Source organism: Paralichthys olivaceus, chromosome 5, assembly GCF_024713975.1.
Source record: "Paralichthys olivaceus isolate ysfri-2021 chromosome 5, ASM2471397v2, whole genome shotgun sequence".
In the NCBI taxonomy this organism is placed as follows: Eukaryota; Metazoa; Chordata; class Actinopteri; order Pleuronectiformes; family Paralichthyidae; genus Paralichthys; species Paralichthys olivaceus.
In genome coordinates this window covers 11,981,180-12,005,538 of record NC_091097.1, presented here as the reverse complement: position 1 = coordinate 12,005,538, position 24,359 = coordinate 11,981,180, and the positions used below count along the sequence as shown (strand labels likewise).

Here is a 24,359-nt window from a genome sequence, read left to right as displayed (position 1 = left end):
GAGAGCGAGGTGGCCCACGCACTGCTGCTTTGTTAATCCACATATCCTCAACCCCCCCGTCCTGCATATTCTACTGTTGTCTCAGGAACACAAAGACTATTTTCAGGCAGCCAATCCATGGCAGAGTGGGGGAAACTGCAGCCCTGCATGCCCCTAAAAGCCTTCATGACTTTTTAATCGGTGGCTCAGGGCTCTGCGTCCGGCGGTTGCAGAGTGGACCCCTCTGCCAGAGCTCCACTCCACGGAGGGATCAAATCCCCCCCGCTTGAATCTCGGGCCTGTCAAAGCAGTCAGGCATGGAGGCAGCGGATGAGTGGCATCTGAAGATGAGAGAGAGAGAAAGAGACAAAGTTGGCAGTGGAAAAGAGCTGTTTGCGGGTTGAGAGGGGTGGATGGTGGGAGGGAGCCAGGAGGGGATGTTTGTAAAGGGAGACAGAATTTATGTGAAACTGCTGAGAGGAGGAATAGCCCTGTACCAAAATAGCAATTTCTGAGGTGAGAAGGAGTTTGTACAGTTGAGTTAAGAGAAAAGTGATGTGTGTGTGTGTGTGTGTGTGTGTGCGTTTGTGAGTGCAGGGTACGTTCAACACAACATTTGGAAGTGATGGATTGTTACAGCATACCAAACAGAGTAAGAAAGGTGGGTGGTGGATTCTATTGGAGAGCTGGAAAGGTTTTGTGATGAATAATAGTCATGAGTGAATTGGTCATTGTCAGAACTCTCCAGAGCCTATTGAATCAGCAGGGCTAGGGTTTTACAATGAGCTTCAGCCATGAAGATCAGCCTGTTGGGTCGTAATAGATGGAAAGTGAGTTGATGGAGGCAGGAGGCACAATAGACGAGGCTAGCTCTCACCACTGGAGCAGCATTTGTCTGTGGGGAAATGGGCCACAGGAGAGACCTGTGTTCCTCCCACACACTGTGCAGAGATCAGAGAGCAGTATGGATGCATTTGATGATCGCACACAAGCACGTGCACACACACACGTGCACACTCACAGGTGCACACACACACGCTTGGTGCACCACAGGTACACGCACAGATACAATAAGACGCCCGGCACAGTAAACATGCAGCGCGGGTAGCGTGCTGGCTAATGATGCCGTGTTGACCTATCGCTAATGATCCCCCTCAACTCAGCCAGGAACATGATGAGCTTTGATCTGCCTGTCATTACAGGACTATAGAGTAGATGCGCGCCTCTTTAATCTGATGAAGAATTCAAATAAACACGGATCAACTCACCAGAGAGACACATTGACACACATTTTGAAGCATGTACTCGGATATGAGTAATTATAAATGCAGACTCACATGTGAAGACACAAGTAAACAGCTACTGTACACTCAAAAAACATGAGTGTACAAGACTCAACCTTGCAGTACCAGAGATTTTGCACACACACACACACACACATATGCATACATGCAGGAAAGCACAAAACCCTCAAATCCATGACAGAGATTAAACATGTCATTTACTCTCCGTGGTAAAAGAGCAGTAATAAATAAAACAGGCGATTTATTAATATCCAGAGTTGTAATCCATTGCATTATATGTGTATTAAAGCACATTACTTACCATGACATGGTGAGCGTTAAAGTGCTTCTAATAAAATTCTTAAGTGCCTACAGGCATTTCAAAGCAGTGGCAGATCTCGGCGCAGCATCTCCTCAGTGTCTCACTAATGGGACTGATGTAAATATGTTCATTTGTGAATCTTCCCTCCAATTTAGCGCTGCTCATATTGCAGATGAAGATTATCCAGGGATTATGAGGCTGGATAGGGAAAAAAACTGCTATTTGATGTGTATTTATGCACAGCTTATAGATGTAGTAATAAGGAATTAGGTCCCATCATGGGTGGAAATTTCAAACGTGAAAAAAGTGTCACTCCCACCCCCCCTACATTTGGCTCCCAGTCAGGTTGTCATTTAGTGATATTCATTTTCAAAAGTGGAAATTTAACAGACGTTTATGATGCAAATCACAGGCTATAACTCTTTGTGGCGTGGAGGGCCGCATTAAGCCTTCAAATCACTCATGCTGTTGCTTGGGCGCCAGTAACATTATGATCATTTGCACATATTTCAATGCGTGATTGCAGCCAACAGCAGTCGATACCTCCACTTTGTAGGTCCTTAGAAGCGGAGAAAGTTCAGAGAATCACCAACATGTTTTTTTTTTTACATCGATGTGTTAAGAGCAGTGGTGGGAACATTTCAATAACACAGCAGAGAAAAAGTACATTAACGTGATTGGCGATGCTGTTCTTATTTAAATTTATGTAATTTCTAACGATAACCTCCAGGATATACCTGACATTGTGTGAAGACTGAAATTGCTGTGGTTGTAATTCCATTTTTTTTTTTATATAAAGAGCTCTTGCATATGTATAAGACTGTGTCAGAAAATAGAGCTAACCTTGGTTTTTACTTTCACTAAACTTCTTTACACTTTTCCATATACTCCGCATTCTTCTGCATATGAAACAGGCCTGTCGGGGCGGGGGTGTGGAGAGTTAAAGGTTTCAATCCAGGAGTGGGTGGGGTGTATTTTTTTCCCTTTTAGCAAGATTTCAAATCCAATTCAAATGGAACAAAGCAGGACCCATGCCAACATCGCTGCAGCAACACTGGGAGCAATGTGAGCTTGAGTGCAAGCTTAAGAAAATAATTAGGAAAACATGATTAACCTCATATATTAGATAGCATTTTTGGCCCAAGACTCCAGTCTGCAATCGTGCCAGTGTTATGATAGGTATTGATTATCAAGGCGCATGGTTTTCTTGTTAGGCAGCTTGCAATTTTTAGATCACACAATCTTTAAAAGCAGAAATGTGGACGTGTTACATTAATCAGGAACAAAAGAGATGACAGGAATTTTAGAAGGGAGTGATTAAGTAAGTATAGTGAAACTGTATTGTGTGACAGATTTTCCACTTTGTTATTTTAAGTTTATTAAGAATGAAATGTATTGGAGTGGTCTGTCAGTATAAGTGTGTAATCATTATATTATTCAATTCTCAAGCGTGCATGATTAGCATTTGCGTAGGACGTCATTATGCACAACCAATTTTAACAAGTTGTGTTTCTCTCACTAAGCATCGTTCATGTGGATCGAGCGCAACCATTATAATTGAGATGACCATTGTGGTTTGAGGTCGTGTAAGAAGAACCAGCCAAACGCTACCATTAGCATAATGTCAGATCTGTGTCTGCCTGCTAGCGTAGTGCCCGGTGCCATGTCATCGCACGATGCAACAGCGCTCTTCCTGTGGCATCGTGTACTTCAGAGACGGTAACAGACAAAAGAAGACCTGTCTGTGTGGGTGCCATGGAGGTCAGAGATGTGGCCTGGTGGGATGTTGGAGAGGAGGCCGGCAGCTTTGAAGTTCTGTAAAGGAAGTGTATTTTTTAGGGTGATGGGGGCGGCTATCAGGCCATCAGCGAGCAGGACTTGGTGCTCAAACATGGATGATGGGACAAAATAGTGGTCAGAGGGCCTCTCTGTGATGTTGTGGAGAGAGGCAGTTATGTGTCAGGCTCCATTCTGTCAGCTTTCACACTCCAGAGGTCCACATTAGGAACAGGGACTGTGTGCTCCCACCGGCTGCCCTGGTTGCAAAGGTGATGATTCTGCTACACACCAATCCGGATCCTCGCCAAATATATATTTCAAAAAAGAACATACGATGCATTGACACCAGAATAGGTAAATAAAGCTCTGCCAACACTGATTGCTGTTCACGTCTGGGCCCAGAAGAAAACAGGGAGACAGACAGGCTGGCCGCGTAAATGTAATGAAGGGATATAATAATTCTCTTCTCTGTCAGCTGCTCTCTGCCATTAACATTTACTGCCAGCCCCTGCCACTCACTGCTTGGCGCCCATGCACTCTGCCACACTGATAAGAATCACAATCACTAGCCATTCTGCACGCATATATTAACAGCAGGCAGCCTGATACCTCGCACCTAGCAAAACATTATTAGCATGCCGGTGGTATCTCTCCAATTCAGAGATTCAAAAGGATCGGTGGGGAGGGGGCAGCACGGTGGGACATGGCAGTTTGAGACCATGCATTTTGCCCGATAGTATTCTGGTGACTGTATCTTAAAAGACAACCAGTAGCAAACACGCACAGATGAGGGCATCCATGCACTCTCATGCACAGGGAAACACCTGCATACCCTACAGTATGAAGGATAAAGGAGAAAAGGAAGCAGACAGGGTTGTTTAGAATGTCAAGAGCAAAGATGATTCCCACAAATAAAAAGTACAGTTCTATCTATATGTTAATGGTGGGAAAGGAAAGATCCAGATTCAGTCTGGTGCATCAAGCAATTAAATCTAGACCCTGTGTGATAGATACGTTTTCATGGAGAAACCCTCAGAGGTCCCAGGATGGACAGGCAGCGCAGCATTGCAGGTGCATCTGATCATCTCCATCTCAATGCTTGTGAAGTAATGTTTCCCCACCATACCATCTACTAATTAGGCTCTAATTATCCAGCCTAGTGTAAACAATCAAGGCAGATGGCATAGCACGCAGTATTAACTCTAATGACCTGGGGCCCCGTGGAATTCACATTTCAGCGCATTTGTTTATTTTCCTCCATTAATCTTTGCCCTACTTTCTAAATTCACTTAGGCCTATTCCCAACCTTCTCATGCCTTGAGAAAATGCTGCCCGCCTCCCATCCCCAATGCTGCTCTCATTGTCTTTTTTTTCTATTTCCTATTTCTTCCGCTTACTGTCGTTTATCTGTTTTGTGTTACTTCTTTTTTTATTTACAATGTCAATTAGCTCTCACAAAGATCAAGTGAAATTTTGTACCTATTTTTCCCTCCATCTCCCTTCTCCCCTGTGAAATAGAAAAAAGGAAAGACTGGCGCTTGAAATCCGGACTTCTTCCTCGAAATCCAAGCTGTCTGTCACACCTGGGAAATGATACTGTGATGTCAATCACACACACGCATACACCACAGCATGTGGGAAGCCTATAGATCCTTTCCCATTGTGTTCTACCCATAAGAGCTCACCAAACCTCTATTCTTGGAGAAAAGAACCATTTCATATATCATGTCCTTCGAAAGTGAGAAATTGCCACAGTGTTTCTGAATCGAAGCAGTGATCTGTTGATGCCACAGCTTGCTGCCGAAAGACATAAATCTTATTTGAGTGCCACAAAAGTCAGACAAGAACCCCTGCTTTATCTTTTGTGCAGCTATGACTATCCCTCGGTGATTAAAAACATAACTTTCTTACATCTAGCTACAGTTGTTCAGATGTGGTTTCTCCACTGTTCATTGGACAAGGCTGAGCTGACTAGAGACTTGATGCTGCAGTGGGCGTGTAATGGTGGCTGTGGGTGTGTGAGGTCTCATTAATTGACGCCAGGCCTCGCGCGTGTGCTCCTCTGTGTGCCGTGTTCTCTGCCAGGAGCTGGACTTGCTAATTAGGCTCCTGGATATCACAGACACGTCCCTCGGTGCACCATACAATATACTGCGAGTGACTCAGAAACAGAGTGGTAAAGAGAAGGAGCGAGCAGGGCGAGGGGACGGAGGGAGACTGGGAGTAAAGGGGCGATGCAGAGAGACCGGTAAAGATGGAGAGACCGCTCTGCAGAAAGCTCAGAAGGAAGGGATGTGGAGGGAAATTGTGATAGAGACAGATGACAACTGATGAAAGGACAGGGAGAGAGTATGAAAACTTTTGAGTGGAAAGAATGCCACAACAGAAAGGAAACTGTTGTTGTGGTTGGAGAAAGAGAAAACAGGAAACCTAGGACGGGATGATAAAAAATCTGAGAGAATCAAAAAGAGAAAGATAGTTTAAGACAGGAAGAGCAGAGAGGTAGAGGGAGGCACTCACAGGAGAAGCAAGGCAGAGAGGGTGTGTGTGTTTGGGTTTGTGTGTGACTGTGAATTTGTCTGCGCTGCCCGCTGGACTGTGTGTCCAGATAATTCAATCTACTGCCCATTGACTAGCCTCCCGCTCCGTCTTCGCTCCTAATTAAATCTCCATTTGTTGGTTGGATGCTACTGCTTCTAATTGCGTTGCTGTAGCATCAGACCCATGGCGAGCGCACCTAAACACACACACACATGCGTGCAGCCTCCTGCAGCAAGTGGGATCACAGGAACATCACCGCGGTACATTACACCTCAATTAATCACATCAAATACACATCAATTAACCCGTGACAATCAACTAAACACAGCTGGGATGCCGGAGGTATTTCATCGGCAACAACCTAAAGAGTTTTTCTGCCACATCAAAACAAACACATCATCATTTATGACAGCTTTACATGGGAATCCATATTACTATTTCATCTCTCCCTCTGAGCAATGAGCGTGACCGTAGGGCTCTGTGCGCTTTTGAAAAGCATGTCACTTGGGCCATGAAGTCTACATTGTCACACCATATATACAGAGGGATCTTATAAAGTGCAAAGTCCCACTGGATGTTGGACGAGCATGATTTAGAGGCTGTAAATACAAGAGGGAGGTGGGGGGGGGGCATCAGGGAGTGATGGACCGGCGCTCACCTGCAGCATGCAGATGCTGCATGGGCCATTTCTTGAAATGAATGTGGATTAGATGGAGGCTCTCCATCTCCCCGGCCTGTCTTCCAGTCCTGGGCTGCTTGTGCTTCTGCTGTAATGGGTCGCTTCACCTTGCTGCCTAGTGTTGGAGGACAGCCCCCTCTCTCTTTTCATTTTTCTTTCTCCACCTCTCAGTCCCTCACCTCACCCTGCCTCTACATCACTTCTCAATCTCTCTTTGTTCTCAGCATTAGCGCCTGCATTTCTCCCACCATCTGTTTCACTGTAACGGCTCCTCTGTCTCCACTCATTCAGCCTCTTTCTTAATCCCTCCTTTCGGGTCCACCTGCTTTCTGACTCGCATAAATGATAGAGTGTAAATCAGCGAGGTGCCTGTTGTCGCGGTGACAGCATCTTGTGACAGAGTGATGGATCAACGTGACCTTCAGCACGGACTGTTTTCCCGGGGGAGAGGTGTGAATATTTGTGGCTGTTTGTCTGTGCATTTTATGTATTTGTTAAAAGATCCTCGTGTCATGGCTCGAACATCCTCATCTCAGCTTGCAAAGCAACAAATGGGTTGTAAAAGGTAACCTAGTATGTGTGTGGCTGAGTGTGTTTGCTTGTTGTACATGTGTGCGTCCCTAAGGGAGCTTTTTCATCAGCTTTAAAGATGCTTTTACCCCCCCTTCACCAGCCTCCCCCCAAAGCACCCTTTCTCCAACACATTAGTAGGCCAAGGTCACTGCCATGACTGTTGCATAACCCCCATTAAAGAGGCTAACCATAACCCATCTCACATGTTAAAGTCCAATTGAAGAGGCTAAATGACAACTCTAAATTTCCCTGGATGACATGATGCACCAGGAGGTGAAGTGGAGGTGGTCGATGGAGCAAGGAAGTTATGTGCATATGTACGTGCGCGTGTCTAGGAAGAGAAAGAGTGGTGGAGCAAATGGATAGATAGCAAGGTTAGAGTGAGTGATAATGGGGATATAGCGGGAGTGGATAACAAGAGAGTAGATCTCCAAATGTTTTAGAGGCCAGGGTCTCCCCTTTATCACTGGATATCAGTTGTATCGAGTGCCAACGAGGATGTGGCTGCATTGTGCTGCTCGAACGCAGATGTCTGAGGATTAAACAGGGGATGGCAAGAGCTCCCTGCTGCTGGAGTCAAGCAGAGGTAAGGAAGTGCAGCATAAAATAAGCAAGAAAGAGGAATATGTGACAAAAGCCAAGCAAGCGCTGTCTGTGTGATTGCCTGCCAGCATGGATGCAAAGGGGAGCACAATGGGCCTTGGTTTACAAAGCTGCCCCAGTGCCTGTGGTCTTTGTCTCACAACCATTAAAATTCTGTGTATGCAGCAGGGGACCCGGCTGGAGCCATGCCACCATTCAACCTCAGCTGTCAGGTTAGAATAAGGTGTTTTTATATCTGCGGTGAATGAGCTGTGGTGGTGCAGCCCGGCTGCTGGGGACAGCTGTTCTGCACAGCAGTCACATTAAAGCCCACCTGGTCTTCCCATGCCAGCTTTCGGTCTTTCCTAGATCAGCTGACCTGCGTCGGTTGACTTGCATTGCCGCCCGTGGTGCTGCAGGAAGCTCTGGTCCAGAAGGACTGCCCTCTAGCTCTCCATCTGGATTCGAAGCCTGCGGCAGGCGATGCCACGCGACTGCCAAACCCACCGCTGCTCCTTCTTTCATTACTGGCATGGAGGAAGAGACTGTTCTTCTTGGCCAGTGCTGTTTGTTTTCTCCCCCTCCCTTCTTATCTCCCTTTTTATCTTCAATAAAAAATGGCAACTTTATCTTGACATTGTGCAGCCAGTCAGTTCCAGGTAGAGACATATGTTCCCTGTTGAGTCCATAGCCCCATTTTCTACCAGACTTCTTTGATTTTGTGATGTGTGTCTGTAAACATGTGTGTGTAATATGTTCCATGAAGTCACAGTGATAAAGGGAGATGACACGTGAGACAAACTATCGATCAGATCAGCACTGGTAATACTGGAAGCAAACCCTGCGTCCTGGAACCTTAGCAACAGCAACACACTTGTTCGCAATGAGTCATCAATATGCTCATTCTCAACAGATTAACTGAGCATTACTATTGTACGTTCATAGATGTAATAGTTCACTGCAAAAAATAGACAAGGATGTTCCCACTTTGACCTTCATGAATGTAAAAACACATTACTCTAACTAATTTGCAGTGACTGATGTACGCACAAAGAAAACCAAGGAAACGGAGAGAAAAGACTAAAATGATGTAGCCACTGCCACCACACATCATGCAGCGTCTACTTCAGACCCAAACATGTATCAGCAGAGTTTGGCGTTAAAGGGAAGAGGAGAGTAAGAGTAAGACAAGCGGTTTCTCTGTTGCAAACTCAATGTGTTCTAGAGCCAAGTATGCAAAGACAGTTCTCCCCTGCATGTCAGTCCTGCCTCTATTAATGAAAACATACACTTCTCCCTGAATGTGAAATTGGTCACAAGTGGCACATGTAGCCAGAGTTCAGGGATTCATAATCAGGCCTCAACTGAACCGGTGCTGTGAAGCAAATGCGAACCCACAAGCAAGTATCCAGAGCGATGATTAAAGCGAGCTCAATTCCCTGGACCACTATAACACATCGGTAACTTGGTGTTATACATATTCCTTTTCCCGATAAGTCAGGATTTGGCATGCGGAGGTCTCTAATGCTGGCTTGTTGATGCGGCCACATTTCTGAGTGCACACAGCCACCGAGCCCCTGAACAAGCTGGAAGTGGTTGGGTGTTGCCTATGTGTATTTGTGCAGGCATAAGTGAATGCCTTGGGACCGTGTGTGTGTACGTGTGGGTTTGTGAAGTATGACTGCATTTGTTCGTGGATGGAATTACAGCAAAGCCACTACTCCACTACTGCTATAGTGCCTGGGGAAAATAGGGATGGCTCCTCCATTTGGGCTCAGACAGGGATCAGTTTCAAGGGCCTGTTAGGTTTGACAGACAGTGTTTGTTTTGGAGAAGTTCACGCAAGGATGGTAGAAAGAACAGATTAGCCAGCGAGTGGAGTATTATTGTTACCAAAGGGGAAACATCTAAGGGCTGGTTTTGGAAACAGAAAGCGATGAGATGGCTGTTTGTTTGCCTCCTTTTATGAGTTGTGTGTTTGTGGGTGACAGAAAGCTGCATCTTTTGGAGGGGTATTGTACGTGCTGGTGTGTCTTGTTATCTTTAGCTGTCTACAAAATGTGTGGATGATGCATGAGATTTATAGTCCTTTCTTTATTTACACTTTCAATCGGTTTCAGTTTTCTCCATCCCCCCTCTCCTGCGCTACGAGGCCGCCCTTATAGTGTATTCACCCACTTCCACCACACCATCTTCTGCACTTACAACCATAAATCTTTGGTGGGAACTTGCGTATGGTTGTGTAGAGAGCGAGAGAGAAAGCAAGAGAGAGAGGGAGGCTCCAGTAATCAGCCATAAGAGTGAGTCAGTGGTGCGGTGGAGCTACAACCAGGCATGCTCCAGGCCTTGGCGGCTTACTGCAACTATTAATACAGACTTTAATTAGCCCGCCACTAACACTGGCACAATCGGCTCAGCGTCGCCCATGGCTGGCGAGGCAGACAGATCAATAGGTCTGATCATGCCTTTTTCATCAGCTCAAATGAAAGCACTTTGTCTCTGAGCTCGGGCCTGGACCTTGTGTATCACCTTAAAGGCTTTCTTTGGCTGCACTGGCTGTGTGCAGCGTTGCGGATGGGGCCTGTATAATCTGGCTGCATTAGGGAACTATAAAGATAAATGAAGGGAGGCACAGAGCATAACTCATCCTGTCAGAGAAGGAGGTTTAAGGCTGGAAGACTTTGTGTTTTCTAAACCAGCCCCTGCCACCCCCACCCCCCATGGCTTCCTAGTTTCTCACTCTCTCTTCTTCAGACTTGCTTGTGCTCTTTGTGTGTATGTGTGTGTGTGTGTGTGTATACAATCTTGTATTTTTCTCCCCATGCTTTCTGTCTATCACCCCCCCCTCCATCAACCCCCCTTTCTCTCTCCCCCATCCTCTTTTACTGATCTAGAGGTACGGAACTGTTCATTTACACTTCTTCTGCTGCACAAATTGCTCCTCTACCTCTTTGCCAGCACATTTCAATTTGAAATAAAAGAGTAAGCTGCTTTTGCAGTAACAACTTATTCCTTGTGCTTTTTGGCAGGCTTTTCTGTTGACCTTCAAGTTCCCAATCAGTGCAGAAGAAAAATGGAAATAGCTTGTTCAGAGTCCTCATTTCCTGTGAATTGCAGGAATTGTGTTGTGTGTCTGCTCACAGTGGTTACTGAATCACTGCCTTTTTACCAGTTAACCCCTCTCACTCATTTGTTTTCTTTCTTTCTTTCTTTCCCTTTTCAGTAGATGACGTCCCACCTTATTTTAAGATGGAGCCTCCTCAGACTCAGGTTCACCTGGAGGGGAACCGCCTGGTCCTGACCTGTATGGCCGAGGGCAGCTGGCCCCTGGAATTCAAATGGATCTATAATGGGACTGAACTCACACGTTTCTCCTTGGAATACAGGTAAACCATGAAACCCTGCCCACCAGAGCTGATTCTATTCGTTTTTTGTTGTTGTAATTCTTCAACTATAATTAGCTTACTACATAAGGACATTTTAGCGGAATTTAATTGTACCTAATAGCTCGATTGTTCATTTTTATTCATATTCCAGACTCATTTTTATGGATTTATGCAGGACTGATTTGGCTGCACATCTCCCTGAAGACGCAAAATCTTGTGTTTAGGGGATTGTCAGATTTATTCCTATTTGTAACTCACTGCATTCAACATTCATAGATGGTGTTGGCAGATACTCTGGGCTACTTTCCTCTGTTCGTATTAAGATGCTGTTTCACAATTTTTATTAAATCAGCTTGTAAACACAATGCTTAAGAATTCTGATAACAGAGCTGAATGTAGTCATGAGAAATCTTGAACCTGTGCTAACAAGGTCTGCTCTGTAGGCAAATAAACATGCGTGTCCTTCTCTGTTTGACCAAATGAACTGCTGTTTTTAAACAGCAGAAGGGAGCGATGAAATGAAAACACTTCAGACCAGTTCTATTCATTGTCAGGTTCAGGGCTACCCAATGCACTATTGGTATACTATAGACTTTTCAAATTCTTCAGACGTCATGTACAAAGCCAGCTTACATGATTTGCACAACTTGTGTTTGTTAATAAGTACAGCTGCTTACACAGAGGGAGTAGGTGGCCTTTCGTTATGACACATCCAGATACACCCTGTAACAGTTTAGGTCCATGTGGGTGGAAGTAAGGAGCTTGGAAAATAGCGACAGGCAAAGCCTCACAGAGGCCACATGTCACCTAAACGGTCATTTGTGAGTTGGGGGCGAGAAGAAGAGTCCAGTATTGCATCCCAACTAACTCAAAGAATACAATGCGCAATCACATGATGTTGCATCTCTCGTATCTAGGCAACACAGAATGTCGTCAAGGTACATTTCACAATTTTGACTGTTACTACCCCTGATAAATAAATGTGACCCTAAATGGCCCAGACCGCCAAGTGATAGGTCTGATATAGTGTCCTAGAAGAAACAAAACACAATCTAGTTCAATCCAGTTAAATCAAAGCAAAAACTGACAACAAAAAAAGTTTATTGAACTGTGACTTTCTATGTATGATAAATACAGGGCTCTCACAGTATCCTTGGCTTTACAAATGTAAAACATAAGATCCTCTCCAACCAATAAATTCATTCCTCTGCTGCCTACTAGTCACTTCCATATAGTGTTTCAGAATACGTTGGGCTGTGGTCTGCGGTTGTGATTGGATTATTGACTGATTGTGGGTGTGACTGTTGAAAACATGACAGAAATAACTCTGATAATTGGGCAGTGATGTGATCCAACACTGGTCGCTACTGGCACTGGTTGTGGTTCATGTCCACATATCGTACAATAAGTCGATAAGGTGATTATCGTGAAAGGCCAACTCATTCTGGATCAGATGGACAGTAGTTTGGTTTGTGTGAGCAGACAGCAGTACACAACAGAAGTAGAAGTACAAGCAGCTGGCAGGATTGCTTGTAGTCTTTGCCTCAGAGGAAATAATGTTTGACAACAAGGATTTTCATTTTCAGTGAAATCAGTACTAACAAATGTAATAATTTTAAGGAAGACATAAACCTTGGTTTGCACCAGACTTTCAGTTGTGAAAATGCCCTCAATGTCAGGTATGAACAGGGACATGGGCAGTTTGCTCAGGTGGCATCGCCTGATTGCTACCACTGGCTATGCCTCCACTCACACCTTCCTTCCATCTGTCTGTCTCCCTCTCTCACATGGTCTCTCCCCTTCGTCTTCTTCTTCTTCTTTCTTCAGCATTTGGCTGTGCTCTCACGTGGCTTAGTCTCTGGGTCTGCCTCGCAGGCCAGCCCTCTGCTTGTTATTCTTCACCAGCCCTGATCAAAGAAGAGAACTGGAATCCATTTAATCAGACCCCCCCCTCCCCCCCCAAACCCCACCACCACCACTCGTCCCCACTCACCCCCCAACACCATGCACTCACACACACTCTCACATTCCCGAATTGCAGCGCTGGGGGAACATGGCAGGGGCAGACTCCACACTCCTAAGTGGCTGTAGCAAACCAATTAAAGGGGGCTCAGCTCTGGGGTTATCTTGCTAGCATTTCACACGCACCATTTAACATGAATGCACGTCAGGGGAGAGATGTAGCTATGACTGCCTAGGACTAACGTGTGAGGTGCTCATATGATTTGATTCAACTGAGTGAAGACACAAGACAACAATAGGGTTTTGTAAGTCCTGCCAATCAGGGACTCAACTTTCTGCCTCTAAATTACCTTTCTTTGAGTTCACTGCATACTTTCCAATGTGACAACAGCAGCAACACACACTTCATGCCTGCTCTGTTTTACTGCTAATTTAGGGCATTTATATAGCTAAGTGCAATGCCATTTAAGATGTTGTTCAGGTGACCGGTGACACATCTCGATTCATTTACCATTTTGAGTCTGGAGGGATGACAGCGACAAGATGACAAATGTCACCGCCCTTCATGCTGATGATGACTAATGGAACTTTGTGTTGTTTGTGCCCATCAGGTACCTGATGCCCTCACTGGACCGTTCACACGCTGGCCACTACCGCTGCATTGTGAGGAACCGAGTGGGTGCAATAATGCAGTGCAGCACCGAAGTGCAGGTTGCCTGTAAGTGGTGGTTTCTTTCCATACATCTGCAGGGTGAGGGGAGGATGCTGTTTTTGTGAAAGGCTTGTAATGCACAGTATGTGGATGAGTCACTATGAATAAAAGTGGTCCGTTTTTTTAAAATGGTACATTGCGTGGCAATAATGGCGATAGTTTCGTCTTCTTTTTCGTCTTGTTTTCTCTTCAACTATACATTTTTCATTTTAACTCACTTTCTTTGTCTCTCTCTCTCACACACTCTCTTCCCTTTGTGTTCACTAGATATGGGTGGTTTTGTGGAGGGTGAGAGGTCTCAAACAGTTTCCCAGGGTGAGGGTGCTCTCATCCACGTGCCGCAGATTCACAGCTTCCCCAAGCCACAGATCACCTGGTTCAGAGACGGGCGTAAGATTCCCTCCAGCAGCCGTATGTAAGTCCCCTTTCACCTCGGCTCGGTTTGTTTGGTTCCGAGCAGCGAGCTTCTCCTGTATTTCTGTGCGTAGCTGAATATGTGCTCTCTTATATGAGCTGTTGAAGCAGAATATCTTTCACTTCACAGAGTTCTAAGAAGTTCAATACTGTTCACAGAATTTCTCCAATACCCCCCCACACACCATGAGTGAAGTTGAGCAGAATAGCTCATGAACCAATGTTGGCGCCGGCCCTATGTTCACCATTGAATCACCTCTCAGTGATAAAGCGGGTTATTATATCGCCCCTATTGACTTGGCTGGCGGAATGATTGAAGGGTAGAGCTAGAGCAGGCAGCAGGGGAACCAATTAGACAAAATTGGACAAAAGGCCTCAATTGATGATATGTTTGACTGACAGCGTTCACCCCTGCATGGATTTGAGTGTGAGATGGTGTGTGCAAAGAAACTGCGTGAGGCCGTTTGTACATGATGGGAGTTCTGTGGGGTGTTACTGTATATCTGTATGGGCTGTGCTCCAACTCTGAGTGTGTGCGGTTGCTTTTTTTCCCTTCGTTGGATTCATGCTTGCTCAGATATGCAATTTTCCTGAAGAGACACTGTGAAGGAAATCACCTGAGATTAATTGCACCATCCAGACAAATAGAGGAAGGCAGTCCACAACTCCTCAGATACCACCTCCTCATTTATTATTCAGCAGCGAGCTCTATGTTGTAGCTGACATGAAGACTTCTACCCTGACTTGCCTTGCTCTTGCTTGAAGAACAGACTGGTGCATGTCTCTTTTGCCTGCAGGGCTCCTGAAGCCCGGTACGAGTGCTGAAGGAAACTGAAAAATCTAAACCCCTGTCAATGAATGTTCGACCAATTCCAGACGCTGGTTACTATGCAGCATGTTTCTTATCAGAAATGAGGCACTGAGGCTTTGCACTCTGAGAATTGAAAGGCATTGACAGGACACTCAAACAGCTTGTTTGCTCACTTTGTGTCATGCTGCACTGATATCTGCAGCCGTGTGCGTATATTGCTGTTTGCGTGTTTGTATTAAGTGTCTGTTGATTCGACTCCTAATTGTGCAGGTCTGTTTATCCTGCACCGATCAGACAGATGCTGGCAGATACAAAAAGCCTAATCTGGCTGCATGCTTAGCGTCAGCTCTCATTTAATGGGCCCCTCTCAAACGTTCAACACCATCAGCCTGACCAGCGTTCAGCAGAGTCTCAAGGCTGCTGAGCCACTGCAAATAAAGCATTTCATAGTGATCGCTGAAATTCTTAAACAATATGCTGCTTTTTGGATACGTGCTTTTCACACTCATCCATGTTTTATCCTGTAAACTGTGGAGCTTAATAGTTAATGTTAATGCGATTAAACTATTGTAAGCAGACGAGACTTCACAGATTTCTAACATAAAGACTTAATTTATAGATGGATGAGGCCTCTCCCACTGTTATATCCCAGATTCAAATGCTGTGCATTTGGAGCCAGAGTCATTAGCAATCAAGGGATGTAGCTGTGGTAGGCAATGTCTCGCAGATACACAAGCTCGACCAATCACTTGTCGGTCTCAGCTGTCAATCGTGATGTTTCACTCCATTTTAATAACTAATTAAACCAAACAGAAACCGTAATAATAAATCCCATCCATTTATATAGATGAGGCAGGATTTATGACCTATAGATAGGGGCGCTTTGGCTTCACTTTTGGGGCAGCTGTCATGTCATCCATCTGTATATACAGTCTATATCTAACACAACACTCAGGCTGATACAATGATTATAGGGAGTTTGAAGGGTTAATTAAAAAAAACTATATATGTTTATCACTAGCTATGGATGTCATTTTCATTCCATTTAAGCATCTGGCAAATGTATTGAAAATATGTAGATATGTGTTGGACCATGTTGTTTTGCAACTAAAAAATCAAATGAGCTTCCGTAGTCAAACGCTCAGACTGGCCTATGATATCTCAGCAGACCAGCCTAACCTATTGTAACCCCAGGAGTTTACACAGTAATTAAAATGACTGTGAGTTTGTACTTCTCCTCCTGTACTGCAGGAACAGTCAGTTCACAACAACGAGATAAATCCTCAACTATTCCTTTAAGACAATGTGGTAGCTTGTAGATGGAAGTGCTCATAAAAATTGTTTTGTGTGCTTCGTTTCAGACATAATTTATGAGTATGTGTGTGTGTTGGTGTGTCCGTGGTTTACCCTCAGGATTTATTGACTGTGAGAAACAACTATGCACCGTTTAATGATACGAGAGTGTCTGCGTGCTTGTTAATGTGTGTATGTGTGTGCACGATGCAGTGTGTGTAGGTGTTTTGGGACACATTTTTTGAAAGCACACCGGTTGACGGGGGATGTCTGTTTAATTGGGAGTCCAAAGTGTGACCCTCCTAGTTTGAGTTAACTACATTCAACACAACGTAAAGCTGTTTTTGTCCTGATTAGGGGAAAGTTGAGTTTAAGTCAGTGTCATGAGAATAACTCTAATGAACGTCAATGCTGTGTCCTTAAACGTATGCTTAACTAATGCATGCATGTGTGTGTGAATATGTGCTCAGTGCTATCACGCTGGACAACACACTGGTCATCCTGTCCACGGTCGCCCCTGATGCTGGTCGCTACTACGCCCAGGCGGTTAATGACAAGAATGGCGAGAACAAAACCAGTCTGCCCATCACACTCACAGTGGAGAGTAAGTAAACGCACAAACATGCACACACACACATTCACTCACTCAGGACGCAGCACATTGTTTGTGTTAGATTGTGTTAAAAGGCTGTTGCAAAAGAAAATGTAGTGAAAAGGAAGAAGAAGAAAAAATCCCAGTATTTTTTAGCTCAAGGCCTCAGCACACAGGCTCAGTCAACACAACAGGTTGGTCAAGCATTAGACTGCAGACAGAGATAGCGCCCTCCACTGGCTGGCTTTTTTCTATCATTTCACATCTCTCTGCAGCCTTAATCATACACATTTCCTGCACCACAATAGTCATCCTCTTGTTCTGCAGTGCCCCTCTAACCTCTGGCTCAGGCAGTGAATTTCAGTAATAAGGTGTGTTGTAGGTGGAGCTCCAGCCGCTCCTCTCTGTCTGGCTGCATGTACAGGCTCATAAAGTGGACCTTCGCCATAATCGCTCCTCACAAAAAAGCAGATTTATGAAAATGACACTGACGTACGAGGGGAGTGATTAAACGCATACACACACTCCCACCCTCACTGCACAAACACGTCAGATTCGAAGGTCGGCCTCACTCACGACTTCAAATGGAGTTTGGCGTTGCTCGCGCAAGCACGGGTACGTGTCAAAACATTAGTGTTCCGCCGAACCTGACGCTCCGGCGTCCCGTCACCTGCTGTCACCTTTCATGCACACACAGTCACACAAATCGTTCCACCCGCTGCTGCTCACTTTCATCTTAACAAATCAGCCTTTCTCTGCACACAAACACCAGCCAATTATAGCAGTCACGAAAATATATTTTATTTCTAAGTTGCTCTGTGGATAATATTTATGATAACATTTTATAAAACACCCTCTCACAAAAGATGTCAGCGGATCCCTTATAAATTTGTAATATTCATGTGCTGGTGGCTCCTGACAATCGCACAAGAATTTGAACCTGTTCACTTTTTAATATCAGCTTCCCGCTCGCTCCAGCATCTGCTCATCATATCGTTAATTCTGTGTTTGTAATTCAGTGCTCAGTACGCATGACGCAGCAGTCTGCAGGGACCAGATATCACTGAATATCACAGAATCTGACCTTGCGCAACTGCATTTTACATCTGAAAGTCAATAAGGTTTTTACAGCTGCATTTGTTCATTTTAGCAATTCTGCGGAGACAAGGCAGGAAAAATATGCAGTGGCGGGAGCATCTCGTTCCAAAGGGAGCATACAAATGAGACGGAGTTAAACCTAATAGTAAAAGGCAAACTGACAGTGGGTAACACTCCAAGTGGGCAGATGTTTTTTGTTCTGTTTGGTTTTTTTGCTTTCTGTTTTATTCCTCAGAGTGTGAAATACACTACAGTTGAATGGGGTTTACAAATGTCTTTGGACACAGACAGATGTCAACAATGTGGTGATATTAGTCGCGCGAATTTGCTATGCAGGTCACCACGTTGTTTACTTTTCCCATTTAATTAGAAGATTACACACTTGAGGTATTCTCAACAATGAGGGTTTATGAACTGCAATGCATTAATTAGTGTCTGCCAAGGAACCAATCATGTCTGCTGGAAAATAAAATGAGCTCTCTGACAAGTCAAATGGATTTTTTCTTGTGTGTCACTGGCGAACGTAGACAAAATTGTACATTCACACAAATCTGTAAGACACATGGACACTGAACTGATATAAATATGTAATATAAGCATGAGGGAGAACAGCAGCCACCAAGTATTTCTCTTCACTATTTCAACATGATTGCATCAACGATTTCAATCAATAAATCCGCCATGAATTATTCATGAATGATACATGAATTAATTATGTGTTATGTCTTGTTTATGCCATTACCAGTTATTGGCCCATAACTACTTTGCTTATCCTTCATCTCCTCCTCTTCTCACTCGATTATTTCTTCTGCTTCTTCTACTTCTTCTCTCTTCGTTTACTTCTTGACCTCTAAATGTATCAGACTCTCAGAGACCATAACAGCCACACCAATCAAACTTTCCACTTTATCTCACCCATTAATTGGGTAAGAAAATTCCATAGAAACTCTAATTTTACATTTTACCCAATAACGTCCAGCGCAAGTGAGTTAGATATTTTTTTCTTTCCTCACAAATCCTGTGGACTTAAGCCGATCATTGCAGCCTGTTTGATTTCTTCTTTTTCTTTTTTTAGACTCTTCTGATGACTTGAAAGCAAGAAGCTGTTCTACATGGATTGATTGGTCTTTGCTATGCTAATTAATAATGATGTCAATAACACCCTCAACATGAAGCATGTGCCACCGCGATGAAAGAGATTAATAGGGATGTGTTGTGTGTGTTTGAGATGAAACACAGCCCATCTCTTTTAAATCACAAAATTTGCTGTTTGTTAAGGAATTATGTTTGAAATCAGTGTTTCGGTGTTCACCTATTTTTTTAATTTTCCTCCCTTAAGTGCATAAAGCTGTACAATCACAGGTAAAAGTATCTGTTTTAATCTAGTGTAACTTTAGTATAACTACATTTCAGTACAATTAGCTTTTGGTTGTCTTTGAGTTTTAAAAACATGCACTACTGTGGACATTTTTACTCAAAGTCACACTTTACACTGATTTCTATACAACTTGTATATCAACTGATTTTAATGAAGCCAATAAAAATCACATTTCACATGGTAAATTGTTACTGCAAATTATCCAATATATATTGAAACGTATACAATGGTGATTTGTTCGACATCATGATTGAATGAAGCAATCAAATGGGCAGCATACCCACACAGCAGTAACCCATCAGGGGGCCTGGCTCCTACATTCATGCAGTGTGTGTTGAGGAGGCTTTATCATTACACTGCTGAGATCCCACAGAAATGGTGTGTGGTGATTTGTGAGGGCGTGATTAACAAAGAGGTGGCACAAAATGACAATAGTGATGATAAAAACTAGATTAGGGACACTATTAAGCAGGGGAGAAAAAAAACATTATTTGCACATCCGAACAGCACACACACACACACACACACACACAGACCACAACACACCATAAACACGCAATCACTCAAACACATACAAGTGCACAGGCTCATTGCTGTAGTCTGGGGAGGTGGGGAAAAATGAGATCAGATTCAGAGAGAGATCACTGATTGAGGGCAGTGAATCGATGGTTGGCTGGAGGCTCCGTGAAACCAGTGAGTGATGGTGCTGCATTTAATCGCCTTTTGTGTTTGTCTCAATTATGCTATATAATGGCTTCTAACACCTGGGCTAATACTGTGTTGAGGAAACACTGTGTGCACTAGGAGCCGGTTTTAAAGTAAAGACAGGGGTGTTAATAGTTGGTTGTCAGCATACTGGCAATAGTGACAGATTGTCAGTCTCCGTGTGTGATATGACAGCCACGCTCAGTCGGCTGTATCAGGCAGATGCACCGCTTTATTCTGAGGTGTGCATATAGTTTTTTATTTCTTTACTTTTTTCTGCTTGTGTATTTCTGCGTGATAGATGTCGGAGGACCCGTAGACCCCATCGCCCCCACTATCATCATCCCCCCGAGGAACACCAGTGTAACAGTGGGGAGAAATGAAGCCGTCATGGAGTGTGTTGCCAATGCCAGGTAAATTTATACATTTTCATGCAGACACTCGTGGACACCGAGGGGGGGGTGGGGGTTGACTGAATGCAAATAGAGTCGTGCACACACACAATCAGTACGCCTCCACCTTCTCTCACCTCCAAATGTGATATTTTTGCGATTTAAATGAGTCTTGAAATCTTTTGTTTGAACATGATAGCAGCGTGTTTTGTACATCTCTCATTTTGTACCTCTCCTCCATTCTCCCCTTTGATTCAAGGCTTCACTCTCTTCTCCCTATCTCGCGCAATCCCAGTCCTGAGTTCTGACTATTATCTCCAATTCAAAGACTTAATCAGAATGACAGATGTATCCCATTGCTCCCTCAATGCTTTCTAACCTTGAAACAGAATATGAATCTGTATTAAAAACCACACTCCCTATCTCTTGCTCTCTCTTTTTTTTTCTTTCTGTCTTTTCAACTTTCCTCTCTCCTTCAGACCCCTCGTCAAAATGAGTATCACTTGGAGGAAAAACGGGGTGGTGGTGAGCACTGGGATCCGAGATTTTGGCCGCAGATTGGTCATCAGTTTGCCCGTGGTCAGTGACAGCGGTTACTACGAGTGTGAGGCGTCACTCCGCAGCAGCAGCGTCCCCTCAGCCACTGCTGGGGCCTTCCTGCATGTTCTTGGTAAATAACCCGCAGCTCACGTTTTACCCTGGAATGGAGCAGCTGAGCCCCAATTACCCAAATATTGCATCAGCGCGACAACCCCCGTGTCGAAAGAACATTTTGTAATCATGTTTTATTTCAGCCGCTGAGTTGATGCTGTTATCTAGAGTGGTTCAAATCCTCATTCATCAGAGAAGGGTCAAGATTAAAAGCACCAATGATTTGTGAGTTGTTTTTAAAAGCTTTAACGGAACAATATCTTTGTCTTCGGAACAGAGTTTCCTCTGTTTGTCAAAGAGCCACCGAGTCATATCAGCGCAGAGATGGAAAAGGTGGTGGATATCCCCTGTCAGGCGAGAGGTTAGTGATGTTTGTTTGTTTTCGCGTGCTAATGCTAGGCAGCGTATAAAGAATGAAAAGACCAAAAGGGCCACAATAACAAGGCGAAGAAAATGAATCCTCTCCTCCCTCTGCAGGCACGCCGCAGCCAGACATTGTGTGGTATAAAGATGCAGTGCCCATCAGCCCGGTGAAGATCCCGAGGTACAGGGTGTTGGTGGGAGGCAGTCTCCAGATCAACGGTCTCCTCCCAGATGACACCGGGATGTTTCAATGTTTTGCTCGCAATCTCGCAGGAGAGATCCAGACAAACACCTACCTAGCTGTTACTAGTACGTCCCTCTTGAAATATGTTCAAACCTATCCGCATGTCAGCTGCTTAATTCTGCTCATCTTCCCCGCTCCCCTTTTTTTTTGAATTCTTAAATCCGGTCCTCTGTTCATCTCTAATCCTCTTTTCTCCCTCCCTCTGTCTCGCCTCCTACACCGTTCTATCTGTGTATCTCTTCGCTCTGACAGATTTGTCACCTTGGATGCTTGGGCCATTATTGGCTATTTATGAATCAGAGAATGTGCAGGAGAAAGCGGGGAGATGGAGGCGCCTTGTCAGATTCTCAGAGCTGTCCCTGAGAATGAGACCTGACAGCCGCCCCTATTGTCAAGTCTATTAAGCTCTCAGCTGCCATCTGCTTTATTAGGTAGAAGGCTGTTTATGTCTCTCATTATCACCTCTGTCTTACCTGATCTTGTTTCTCCCTGTGTGTTTCTCTTTGTGTGTGTGTGTGGCTGACCCCCTCCCCTCGAAGGCATCGCTCCCAATATCACCGCCGGTCCCTCTGACAGCGCCGTGATTGACAGCATGTCAGTCATCCTGCACTGTGAGACCTCGGGAGCCCCACGGCCAGCCATCACCTGGCAGAAAGGTGCGTGGGCTCTAACAGCATGAGGTTCTTTGGGGGGAGTGGTTCATTAGCCTGCATTTGGGCTTGTCAAACTTGAGAGCTAAGGAAAGGATTCAGAATATTTTTATCCAAGCGAGCTTTACTTCTTCTGCTTTGCTGCTTCCCCTTCTGTTTGTTTTCCCTGACATTTCTCCAATACCCTAATCTCTCTTTCTCTCTGCCCCCCTCCTGTCCTCCATCCCATACCCTCAATCACTTCCACCCGTCCGCGCAGGTGAACGTGTCTTGGCCAGTGGCTCGGTCCAGCTGCCCAGGTTCACTCTGCTGGAGTCGGGCAGCCTGCTAATCAGTCCCTCCCACCTGTCTGACGCCGGCACCTACACGTGCATGGCCAGCAACTCCAGGGGCATCGATGAGGCTTCAGCTGATCTCGTGGTCTGGGGTGAGAAACTGGACACTCGCTGGATATTGTTGCTCGAAATGTCTTAGTTTCCTTGTGATAAACATTGCAAACCAAGACACATCAATATAAGCTTTGAATGGAAATTGATACAGTGGATGTTGAGTGAAGGTGTATCTGATGGCTGGGAGGAATCATTGGTGAGTGTGTGGAGGGAGACCCAGTGTGGGTGTTCACTCTCAGGCATCTTTCCACGTGAGCTTATTCTGGGCCAGCCCTCAGCCCATACCTAGAGGGAGACATACAAGAGGTATGCACCAAACTGAATAAGATGAGTGAGGGAGGGAAAAGAGGATGGAGGGATGTAATTATAGGAAATGGGGGAAGAGAAGATGTAGAGATGTGAGTAGGGATGAAAGAAGTAGGTGGAATGGGTGAGGGGTATAGCTATGAGAGAAGGAAAATGAATGGATGAGGGAGGGAGGGAGGATGAATTGATGAGGATAGGTACGAGACAAGGAAGATGGATGGATGAGGGTGGAGATGAGGGAAGTAGAATGAAGGTATGTAAGTAGGAATGAGGGAAGGAGGATGAATGGATGTAATTAGGAATGAGGGAAGGAGGATGAATGGATGTAAGTAGGAATGAGGGAAGGAGGATGAATGGATGAGGGAAAGGACTGGTAACGACTGTAAACTGTATATTTCAGTTTAACAGATGATTAGAGGCGTGGCCCTGCTCCTCAACCAACTCTTTTTGATTCAGTAACTTGTTTACTTGTAGATGAGTTAACACATCTGGCTCCTGGAGTCCATTGTCGAATGTTTCTAACTACATAGAGGAATGATTCATATATAATTCACATTACCAGTCCTTGTCAACTCACAAAAATACTTCAACGATTGCAGATAGTGCATGATTCACCCTGTTTCAGAAAGACATTCAGTCAAAGACGAGAGCAAACCAGGCAATCTGTCGTCAGACAGATTCAAATACAGAAAAGCTGAACGACAACTGCATGAAAACCTCTATTTGTGTTCGCAGCACGAACTCGCATCACAAAACCGCCACTCGACCAAAGTGTCATCAAAGGGACCAAGGCCGTCATGACCTGCGGCGTTACCCATGATTCCAGTGTCACCATCAGGTAAGGCTGACGTTCACTCATACAGCTGTTTGAATTTTTCAGTTTTGTCTGGGTTTTTTTTTTTAACAATGAGAGCTCAAATATTTTCGAATGTCATTGCTGTTCGCCCACGAAACAAGAGACCTTGTCGTGTTTATCCACCCTTTAACGACCTCCTATGGGAAGATATTGAAACTCTTAGAGTCAGATTGAGGAATTAGCCCATCACTTCTCCCCTCCTCTTCAGACAGCCTTGAGCATGATAGAGTGTGCGTACATGCATCTGTCTCATAGGGACTGGAACGACGTCTACGGAGCCCAGTGATTAGAGTGCCTGTCACCTGTGGGCCCACAGCATTGATCAGATCGCGGGGTAAACAGATGAATATGTAAACAGCGTAATAACTTCAGACAGCGCCTTTAATTAAACACAACACAGAGGAGATTAGCTGGAGAGC

The 24,359-nt window shown here is 44.7% G+C and overlaps 1 protein-coding gene across 7 annotated transcripts in view; it reads left to right on the top strand.

Moving 5' to 3' along the window:
* Nucleotides 1–24,359, top strand: part of sdk2a (sidekick cell adhesion molecule 2a) — an 83,227-nt gene that overhangs the window by 33,266 nt on the left and 25,602 nt on the right. For 6 of the 7 annotated variants that reach the window (XM_069525183.1, XM_069525185.1, XM_069525188.1 and 3 more), the window contains exons 2-12: nucleotides 10,962–11,124; nucleotides 13,698–13,804; nucleotides 14,066–14,213; nucleotides 16,787–16,920; nucleotides 20,391–20,502; nucleotides 20,961–21,151; nucleotides 21,410–21,493; nucleotides 21,610–21,804; nucleotides 22,279–22,395; nucleotides 22,649–22,816; nucleotides 23,820–23,922. In XM_069525183.1, the coding sequence (XP_069381284.1) occupies nucleotides 10,962–11,124; nucleotides 13,698–13,804; nucleotides 14,066–14,213; nucleotides 16,787–16,920; nucleotides 20,391–20,502; nucleotides 20,961–21,151; nucleotides 21,410–21,493; nucleotides 21,610–21,804; nucleotides 22,279–22,395; nucleotides 22,649–22,816; nucleotides 23,820–23,922 (1,522 nt within the window). The remainder of the gene's footprint in view (nucleotides 1–10,961; nucleotides 11,125–13,697; nucleotides 13,805–14,065; nucleotides 14,214–16,786; nucleotides 16,921–20,390; nucleotides 20,503–20,960; nucleotides 21,152–21,409; nucleotides 21,494–21,609; nucleotides 21,805–22,278; nucleotides 22,396–22,648; nucleotides 22,817–23,819; nucleotides 23,923–24,359) is intronic. The other variant, XM_069525184.1, reaches the window with a different exon arrangement.